The 10,975-nt window shown below is 45.0% G+C and overlaps 1 protein-coding gene across 1 annotated transcript in view; it reads left to right on the forward strand.

Moving 5' to 3' along the window:
* LOC145350230 (C-X-C chemokine receptor type 2-like) overlaps positions 1-6,575 on the forward strand; it is a 40,454-nt gene extending 33,879 nt beyond the window's left edge. Inside the window, exon 3 of the mRNA XM_080199293.1 lies at positions 4,868-6,575. Within this exon, the coding sequence (XP_080055419.1) occupies positions 4,868-5,973 (1,106 nt within the window). The 3' untranslated portion in view covers positions 5,974-6,575. The remainder of the gene's footprint in view (positions 1-4,867) is intronic.
* The last annotated feature ends 4,400 nt before the right edge of the window (positions 6,576-10,975 follow it).

Below are 10,975 nucleotides of genomic sequence, written 5' to 3' on the forward strand. Positions count from 1 at the left end.
AGCAGGTAAAAGAGGTAAACTGCTCTGTAATTGGAAAATCTGCAAGAGTCACTGGGACTATCATTGAAGTCTCACTTGACCTGAAGTATGACAGTCACATGGGCTGAAAAGTGGGGAAACTGTTCGATAACAGATGATGCAAACTAGGATGGAATTTGTCAAGATATTAAAATTTATATATAATGAGAAGAAACATGTGGCTGGCACAGGTCCACTGGGTCCTACCTTAATCTGTCCAGAACCCCACTGATGTTACAAGCGAGGGTATCCCAAAATCCAGAAGGGTAATTTGGAACACTAAGTGGTGTATATTTTTGATTTGGTAAATGTAAGAAAAGATATACAAACCAGTCAACCATGTAAAGAGTAATTGTTAAACGAAAACACAGAACAGAAATACTATAATACAGTACAACAGTAAACTTAGCTACAATAGTTGCTGTAAACAATGATCTCATGAAATCAATACTTGTTCCCAACTACCTACATTTCCCAAACTCCGAAAATGTCCCCTTTCTCAAACAGCATCCAAAATTATATAGTCATTGAACTAAATCCATCACATAATTACCATCCACAGGTAAATTTCCAGGTTTGGCAAGATCTGCAGTTCAATGCAACAGTTCTTCTTTGTTAGGGTTTTTTTTAACAATAGCCTATTCACTGCCTTGTCTTTTTGGGGGAGGGAGCCTGCTTTCTCCATCTTGGTGTGGTTATGGTAGTAGATGCTTCTCTGTTGCTGTATCAGCTTTCCTCCTATGGTTATACCCATGCATGTGGAACTTGGCTGTCATCCGGCACAACCGGGATCTTGGGTTCATGTCACACTATATGTAACCTCCACCATTTGGTCTGGGTTTGCAAAGTCCTACTAACAGTCCTGGCTTGAGGCAATTCACACCTCTTTAACCTGTGATTATCCCTCTCTCCACTCACATTGTCTGTACCTGTAAAGACTTGATTACCTGTAAAGACTTGCATTCCAACCATTACCTTGCAATTGTGTCTTTGTCTATGTATGCCATGTTTCTGAAACCTACCTTTCCACTCACCTGATGAAGGAGCAGCGCTCCAAAAGCTCATGTTTCTAAATAAACCTGTTGGACTTTAACCTGGAGTTGTGAGACTATTTAATTAGTCAAATAGGGCAAATCCAAACTTGATCATTGCATTCCTTTCCAAATACTCACCAACAATATTTAGGATTGTGGATTTAAAGAGTTTGCAATAAGTCCTCACTGACATATCCACTCTGAATTTAATAGAACATAGAACATAGAACACTACAGCACAAACAGGCCCTTCGGCCCACATGTTGCACCAATCACATCCATAGCTACCAAGCCATAGAACTATCTGTAACTCCCAATGCCATTAGATCCCATATACTCATCCAGAAGTCTTTTAAAAGACCCCAGTGAGTTTGCCTCTACCACCACCGACGGCAGTCGATTCCACTCACTCACCATCCTCTGAGTGAAATACTTACCCCTCACATCTCCTCTGTACTTGCTTCCCAGCACCTTAAACCCGTGTCTTCTCGTAGCAACCATTTCAGCCCTGGGAAATAGCCTCCGAGAATCCACTCTATCTATTCCTCTCAACATTTTATAAACCTCTATCAGGTCGCCTCTCAACCTTTGTCTCTCCATGGAGAAGAGACCTAGCTCCCTCAACCTATCTTCATAAGGCATGCCTCCCAATCCAGGCAACATCCTTGTAAATCTCCTCTGCACCCTCTCAATAGCTTCCACATCCTTCCTGTAGTGAGGCGACCAGAACTGTGCACAGTACTCCAAGTGGGGTCTGAGAAGGGTCTTATAAGGTCTTATGGATAGGATAGAGGTGGAGAGACTCTTCCCGCTCAAAAAAGACAGTAGGACTAGGGGGCACAGCCTCAAGATAAAGGGGGGGCGGTTTAGAACGGAGTTGAGGAGGAACTTCTTCACTCAAAGGGTGGTGAATCTCTGGAATTCTCTGCCCGTTGAAGTGGTGGAGGCTGCCTCGCTAAATATTTTTAAGACGCGGGTTGATGGGTTTTTGATAAGAGAGGGGATTAAGGGTTATGGGGAGAGGGCGGGAAAGTGGAACTGAGCCATGACAGATCAGCCATGATCTTATTGAATGGCGGGGCAGGCTCGAAGGGCTGGATGGCCTACTCCTGCTCCTATTTCTTATGTTCTTATAAGTTGCAGCATTATCTCCCGACTCCTAAACTAATCCCTCGATTAATGAAGGCCAGTACACCATACGCCTTCTTGACCACATCCTCCACCTGCGAGGCCGATTTAAGAGTCCTATGGACCCGGACCCCAAGATCCTTCTGCTCTTCAACACAGCTAAGACTCCTACCCCTTGATATTGTACTCCTGCATCCCGTTGGTCCTGCCAAAATGGACCACTGCACATTTATCCGCGTTGAAGTCCATCTGCCACTTCTCTGCCCAGTCTTGCATCCTATCTATGTCACACTGCAACTTCTGACATCCCTCCAGACTATCCACACCACCAACCTTAGTATCGTTGGCGAACTTACTAACCCATCCCTCCACTTCCTCATCCAGGTCATTTGTGAAAATGACAAGCAGCAAGGGTCCTAGAACAGATCCCTGGGGCACTCCACTGGGACCGACCTCGATGCAGAAAAAGACCCATCCACAACCACTCTCTGCCTTCTGCAGGCAAGCCAGTTCTGGATCCATAAGGCCAAAGCCCCTTGGATCCCATGCCCTCTCACCTTCTCAAGAAGTCTTGCATGGGGGACCTTATCAAACGCCTTGCTGAAGTCCACCGCTCTTATTTCGTCAATGTGTTCAGTCACATTTTCAAAGAACTCAACTAGGCTCGTAAGGCACGACCTGCCCTTGACAAAGCCATGCTGACTATTTCTGATCATTCTAAACTTCTCTAAATGCTCATAAATCTTGTCCCTCAGAATCCTCTCCATCAACTTACCAACCACTGAAGTCAGACTCACCGGTCGGTAATTTCCCGGGCTATCCCTGTTCCCTTTCTTGAAAATAGGAACCACATCCGCAATCCTCCAATCCTCCGGAACCTCTCCCGTCTCCATCGATGATGCAAGGATCATCGCCAGGGGCTCTGCAATCACTTCCCTCACCTCCCACAGTAACCTGGGGTACATCCCATCTGGTCCCGACGACTTATCACAAGAACATAAGAACATAAGAAATAGGAGCAGGAGTAGGCCATCTAGCCCTTCGAGCCTGCCCCACCATTCAATAAGATCATGGCTGATCTGAAGTGGATCAGTTTCACTTTCCTGCTCTCTCCCCATAACCCTTAGTTCCCTTGTCTATCAAAAACCTATCTACTCGTGACTTAAATATATTCAGCGAGGTAGCCTCCACCACTTCAATGGGCAGAGAATTCCAGAGATTCACCACCCTTTGCGTGAAGACGTTCCTCCTCAACTCTGATCTAAATTGACCCCCCCTTATCTTGAGGCTGTGCCCTCGAGTCCTGCTATCCTTTCTAAGCGGGAAGAATCTCTCTACCTCTACCCTATCCATCCCTTTCATTATCTTATACGTCTCTATAAGATCCACCCTCAGCCTTCTAAACTCCAATGGCTACAGACCCAGTCTATTTAGTCTCTCCTCATAATCCAACCCCCTCATCTCCGGTATCAGCCTAGTGAACCTCCTCTGCACTCCCTCCAAGGCCAATATATCCTTCCTCAAGTGTGGCGACCAAAACTGCACACAGTACTCCAGCTGCGGCCTCACCAGTACCCTGTACAGTTGCAGCAAGACCTCCCTGCTTTTAAATTCTATCCCCCTCGCTATAAAGGCCAGCATTCCATTCGCCTTCTTGATCACCTGCTGCACCTGCAGACTGGGTTTTTGCGATTCGTGCACAAGGACCCCCAGGTTCCTCTACACTGTAGCATGCTGCAGCTTTTCGCCTTTTAAATAATAATCCCTCCTACTATTATTTCTGCCAAAGTGGGTAACCTCACACTTGCCAACATTATACTCCATCTGCCAGGTCCTCGCCCAGTTGCTTAGCCTATCCAGATCCCTCGGCAGACTTTCCACAACCTCCACGCAATTTGCCTTTCCACTCATCTTCGTGTCATCAGCAAACTTCGTCACCCTACACTCAGCCCCCTCCTCCAGATCATCTATATAAATGGTAAATAGCTGAGGCCCCAACACCGATCCCTGCGGCACTCCACTAGTTACCAACCGCCAACCAGAATAGCACCCATTGATTCCAACTCTCTGCTTCCTATTAGACAGCCAATCCTCTATCCACGCTAACACCTTACCCCCAACTCCCTGTACCCTAACCTTCTGTTTCAACCTTTTATGAGGCACCTTATCAAACGCCTTTTGGAAATCTAAAAACACCACATCCATCGGTTCCCCTCTGTCTACCGCACTAGTCACATCCTCAAGAAATCTAATAAATTCGTCAAACTATCTTGATAGAACTTATAAGTTCCAACACATCCTCTTTCTTAACATCCACATACTCAATCTTTTCAGTCTGCCGCAAGCCTGTAGTACAACCTCCCAGATCACTTTCCACCGTGAATACCGAGGCAAAGTACTCATTAAGCACCTCTGCCATTTCTTCCGGTTCCACACAGACTTTTCCCCCTTCACCTTTTATAGGTCCTATCCCTTCTCTTCTCATCCTTTTACTCTTCACATATTTGTAGAACACCTTGGGATTCTCCTTAATTTTACCCACCAAGGCCTTCTCATGTCCCCTTCTGGCTGTCCTAATTTCCTTTTTAAGCTCCTTTCTACAAGCCTTATAGTCCTCGTGGATTGTTTCTTTAAAACAATTCACATTTAACTTGGCTTTATTCTCAACTGATTTTTTTTTCTTTCAGGAATGGCCAAACAGATCAGTCTGTCAATAAATCAGTACGATTGGTTTGGAAATGACACCAGTGAAGATTATTATTCCCCTTACAACTACAGTGAAGAATATCCTTCCTTTGATGCCGACACAAGCCCCTGTACCATTGTGATTGGTGGCAATTGGATCAACACGGCACTGGCTTTTGTTTATAGCCTGGTGTGCTTCCTCGCTGTTACAGGGAACATGATTGTAATGGTTGTCATACTTTCCAATCGACGCGCAATAATATTCACAGATGTCTACCTGCTCCAACTGGCAGTGGCCGATCTGCTTTTTGCCGTGACTTTGCCTTTTTGGGCAGTAGATGCCATATCTGGCTGGGTGTTTGGTGATGCCATGTGTAAGATTATCAGCTTGTTACAGGAAATTAACTTTTACAGTGGGATTTTGCTACTGGCTTGTATCAGTGTCAATCGTTATCTATCCATTGTCTACTCTACACAGACTCACAAACAGAAAAGACCATTTCTAATCAAATTGGTTTGTATTGTCCTTTGGGTGCTGGCTATTGTTCTATCATTACCCACTCTTTACAAAGGCGAATACATGCCACACTCTTCCAATAGAAAGATGTGTTATGAGATATTCAGTACTGAATCGGCTGAAACATGGAGAGTAACCACCAGGTTTATGCGGCACATTATTGGGTTTCTCATCCCGCTGGCTGTCATGATTTTCTGCTACAGCATGGCAGTTCGGAAACTGTGTCAGACAAAGGGATTCCAGAAGCAGAAAGCCATGAAGGTGATCATAGCAGTGGTGCTGGCTTTTCTCATTTGTTGGCTCCCACACAATATTACTGTGTTCATCGACACACTGATGAGGAGCGGGTTCATTGCTGAGACTTGTGATAGGCGCAATCATATTGACAGAGCTCTATTTGGAACCCAAAGCTTGGGATTCCTGCATTGCTGCATCAACCCGATCTTATACGCATTCATCGGGGTGAAATTCAGAAACAACCTGCTCAAACTCTTGGCTACAAAAGGAATCATTAAACAAAGTGGAAGGCCACATTTTAAGAGATCTGTGTCCTCTTCTTCCGAATCAGGATTGATTTCAAGCACCATATAGAATCTTTGCAACAGAGGTAGTCTGATCAATCAATGAGATTGCAAACAAAATAAATAAAGATGAATGGACAGAGCTGTTGCAGAACTAAATGATTGAGCAACAGTGTTAGGTATGAACAGAATGAAGTAACTTTACCCTGATGGTTCTTTGTGTTTGTATCCAATACAAATTGATCAGAAATAAGCCAAGGTTTTTCTACTGTACACTAATGTCCACTGAATTATTTGTTTATTTTCTGATTATTTTCCTTTGATTTCTGTATTATTCATCGTAAATTGTTGACAAGGGTTATTTGCTTAACAGTTTCTACCTTGAAACATGGAATTTCATGGCACAGAATGAGGCCCTTTGGCCTATTTTGTCTGTTCTTCTTCTTTGAAAGAATAATTCAGTTGCATCCAAATTATCTTCTTTTTAAATCTCTCCCATTGTTCATTTACTTTTTTAGCTGCTATTTCCTGTTTTAAATCAATCTATGTCAAATCCTTATCCAAGTCTATTGTTTCCAGAGAAGTTGGAGTGGCGATTCATTACAAAAAGCTTGAAGATAAAAGGGATTTTTACTTTACTTTTTTTGGAGGTTTTTGTTTAAACTGGGAGTGTAAAACAGGAAGTAGGCCCTGTGATCCCTGGGAAAGTTTTTTTTTCTCTTTAAAAGGAGCTTGCCTTAGCGATTTCGACCTCATTGTTTCCAGGGGAGAAGTTGGAATGGAGATGCATTATAAAAAGTTTGAATGTAAAAGAAATTTTTACCTTACTTTTTTTGGAGGTTTTTGTTTAAACTGGGAGTGTAAAACAGGAAGTAGGCCCCAGTGACTCTTGGGAAGGTTTTTTTCCCCCCAATAAATTTGAACGGAGAGGAAATGTGAGACTCTAGACTTCTAGAGTCTTACCCTCCCCCCCTCCTCTAACCTAAAAAGAAGGCTTGGAGTGAGAGCAGGTAAGCTTAATTTTTTTCTCTTGAGACCGTGCAGGTGACTGACGTCAGCCAGTGGTGAGCGGGAGGTATAAAGAGCGGGCAGCGGAGTGAGAGGGAGCAGAGTGAAGGCTGAAGGGCTTTGGCTCAAAACAGGCTTTGGCGGGAACAAGCAGAGGCGAGAGTAGGTTTTTTTTCTTGTTGGAAAGTTTATTCTTGTTTTCCCCCAGAAAAAAAAATGCCAGGCAAGATGTTGGAATGCTCCTCTTGCAGGATGTGGGAGATCAGGGAGACCTCCAGCATCCCTGATGACAACACCTGCAAAAGATGCATCCAGCTGCAGCTGCTAGCAAAGCGTGTTAGGGAACTGGAGAAGGAGCTTGATGATCTCCGTCTAATTCGGGAGAATGAGAAGTATCTTTAGCTTTAGTAGCTTTAGGGAGGTAGTTACACCTAAGCAGCAGAGTGAAGGAAATTGGGTTACTGTAAGAAGAGGAAATGGAAATGTGAAAGGACAGGCAGAGCAGGGTTCCCCTGTGGCCATTCCCCTCCACAGCAGGTATACTGAATTGGATACTGTTGTGGGGGATGCTTTGCCTGTGACAAGCTGCGACAGCCGGAACTCTGATACTGAGTCTGGTTCTCCATTGCAAAAGGGTGGGAGAAAGAAGAGGAGAGTGGTAGTGATAGGGGACTTGATGGTCAGAGGTATGGACAGGAGGTTCTGTGGTCGGGACAGGGACTCCCGCATGGTTTGTTGCCTCCCGGGTGCCGAGGTCAGGGATGTCTCTGATCGCGTGCACAGCGTTCTAAACTGGGAAGGTGATCAGCCAGATGTTGTGGTACATACTGGTGCCAATGACGTAGGTAGGAAAAGTGAGGAGGTCCTAAAGGGAGTATAGAGAGCTTGGAAGGAAGTTAAAAAGCAGGACCCCGAGGGTAGTAATCTCAGGATTGCTACCTGTACCACGTGCCAGTGAGGGTAAGAGTAGGTTGCTTGGGTGGATGAACACATGGCTGAGGAACTGGTGTAGGGGGCAGGGTTTCCAGTTCTTTGATCACTGGGACCTCTTCTGGGGTAGGTGGGACCTGTGCAAGAGAGATGGGTTACACCTAAGCTACAAGGGAACCAATGTACTTGCAGGAAGGTTTGCTAGTGTTATTGGGGAGCCTTTAAACTAGATTTGCAGGGGGATGGGAACCAGCGTGCCACAGCAGATAGTGGAGTCGGGGTAAAAAGACAGGTTAGTTCAAGCAAAATCACAAATGGAATAATGTTTTGAGGTGTGTATATTTCAATGCCAGGAGTATTGTGGGGAAGGCAGATGAGCTGAAGGTGTGGATTGACATGTGGAAATATGACATTATAGCCATTAGTGAAACTTGGCTACAGGAGGGGCAGGACTGGAAGCTCAATGTTCCAGGGTTCCTATGTTTCAGGTGTGATAGAAGTGGAGGGATAAAAGGTGGGGGTGGGGGGTGGTGGCATTGTTGGTCAGGGAAAATGTTACAGTGGTACTCAGGCAGGATAGATTAGAGAGCTTGTCTACAGAGGCCCTATGGGTGGAGCTGAGAAACAGGAAGGGTATGACCTCATTAATGGGGCTGTATTATAGACCATCCAATAGTCAGTGAGAATTGGAGGAGCAAATCAGCAGAGAGATAGCTGACAACTGCAAGAAACAGAAAGTTGTGATAGTGGGGGATTTTAATTTTCCACATATAGATTGGGACTCGCATACTGTTAAAGGTTTAGATGGGGTAGAGTTTGTGAAATGTGTTCAGGAGAACTTTCTACATCAGTATATAGAGGTGCCAACGAGAGAGGATGCGATACTGGATCACCTACTGGGAAATGAGTTAGGGCGGGTGATGGATGTGAGTGTGAGGGAACACTTTGGATCCAGTGATCATAATGCCATTAGTTTCAACCAGATCATGGATAAGGATAAGGATCTGGTCCTCGGCTTGAAGTTCTGAACTAGAAAAAGACCAAATTTGATGAAATGAGAAGGGATCTGGGAAGTGTGGATTGGCACAGGCTGTTCTTTGGTAAGGATATAAATGGAAAGTGGGAGGCCTTCAAAGGAGAAATTTTGAGTCTGCAGAGTTTGTATGTTCCTGTCAGGATTAAAGGCAAAGTGAATTAGAATAAGGAACCTTGGTTCTCGAGGGAGACTGTAACAATGGCAAATGAAATTTAATGTTGGCAAGTGTGAGGTGGTCCACTTTGGTAGGAATAATGGTAGGAAGGATTATTACTTACGTGGAGAAAAACCACAGCAGGCGACGGTGCAGAGGGACCTCGGGGTCCTTGTGCATGAGTCGCAAAAACCCAGCTTGCAGGTGCAGCAGGTGGTCAGGAAGGCGAATGGGATGCTGGCCTTCATAGCGAGGGGGATTGAATATAAAAGTAGGGAGGTCTTGCTGCGGCTGTACAGGGCATTGGTGAGGCCGCAGCTGGAGTACTGTGTGCAGTTTTGGGCGCCGTACTTACGCAAGGATATTTTGGCCTTGGAGGAAGTGCAGAGGAGGTTTACTAGGCTGATGCCGGAGTTGAGGGGGTTGAGCTATGAGGAGAGGCTGAATAAACTAGGCTTGTACTCGTTAGAATTTAGAAGAATGAGGGGAGATCTCATTGAGACGTATAAGATGATGAATGGGATGGATAGGATAGAGGTGGAGAGACTCTTCCCGCTCAGAAAGGACATTAGGACTAGGGGGCACAGCCTCAAGATAAAGGGGGGGCGGTTTAGAACAGAGTTGAGGAGGAACTTCTTCACTCAAAGGGTGGTGAATCTCTGGAATTCTCTGCCCGTTGAAGTGGTGGAGGCTACCTCGCTAAATATTTTTAAGACACGGGTTGATGGGTTTTTGATAAGAGAGCGGATTAAGGGTTATGGGGAGAGGGCGGGAATGTGGAACTGAGCCACGACAGATCAGCCATGATCTTATTGAATGGCGGGGCAGGCTCGAAGGGCTAGATGGCCTACTCCTGCTCCTATTTCTTATGTTCTGAAGAGGAAGAGAGAGTTGTATGTAATGTACAGGCAGCAAGAAACAGATCAGATGCTCGGAGTATAAAAAATGCAAGAAGCTACTTAAGAGGGAAATCAGGAGGGCTAAAAGAAGGCATTCTAATCAGTAATCTGTAAACTGTCTGTGCTTTATATGCTCTGCCTGAGGCCAGAACTCTCCATTCACCTGATGAAGGGGGTAACCTCGAAAGCTAGTGAGTTTACTATCAAATAAATCGTTTGGACTTAAACCTGGTGTTGTCAGACTTTTTACTGTGTTTACCCCAGTCCAATGCCGGCATATCCACATCAGGGCTAAAAGAAGACATGAGGTTGCTTTGGCAGACAGAGTGAATGAAAATCCAAAGAGCTTCTATAGGTATGTAAGGAGCAAAATAATAGTGAGGGATAAAATTGGTCCTGTTGAAGACCAGAGTGGAAGACTGTGTACAGAACCAAAAGAGATGGGGGAGATACTAAATGGGTTTTTTGAATCCGTATTTACTGAGGAAATGGGCATGGAGTCTACAGAAATAGGGTAAACAGGTAGGGAGGTCGGAACCTTTACAGATTAAAGAAGAGGAGGTGCTGGCTGTCTTGAGGCAAATCAAATTGGATAAATCCCCAGGACCGGACAGGGTATTCCCATGGACTTTGAGGGAGGCTAGTGTTGGACTTGCAGGGGTCCTGGCAGACATATTTGAAATATCAATATTCACGGGGGAGGTGCCAGATGATTGGAGGGTGGCTCACGTTGTTCCGTTATTTAAAAAAGGTTCCAAAAGAAATCTGGTAAATTACAGGCCAGTAAGCTTGATGTCGGTCATTGGCAAGTTACTGGAAGGTGTGATAAGGGATAAGATCTACACATATTTGGATAGACAGGGACTTATTAGGGAGAGTCAACATGGCTTTGTGCCTGGTAGGTCATGTTTGACCAATCTATTAGTGTTCTTTGAGGAGGTCACCAGGAAAGTGGATGAAGGGAAGGTGGTGGGTGTTGTCTACCTGGATTTCAGCAAGGCCTTTGACAAGGCCCCTCATGGGAGGTTAGTTAGGAAGGTTCAGT

Source organism: Carcharhinus amblyrhynchos, chromosome 11 (assembly GCF_965287045.1).
Source record: "Carcharhinus amblyrhynchos chromosome 11, sCarAmb.v2.hapA, whole genome shotgun sequence".
Lineage (NCBI taxonomy): Eukaryota > Metazoa > Chordata > Chondrichthyes > Carcharhiniformes > Carcharhinidae > Carcharhinus > Carcharhinus amblyrhynchos.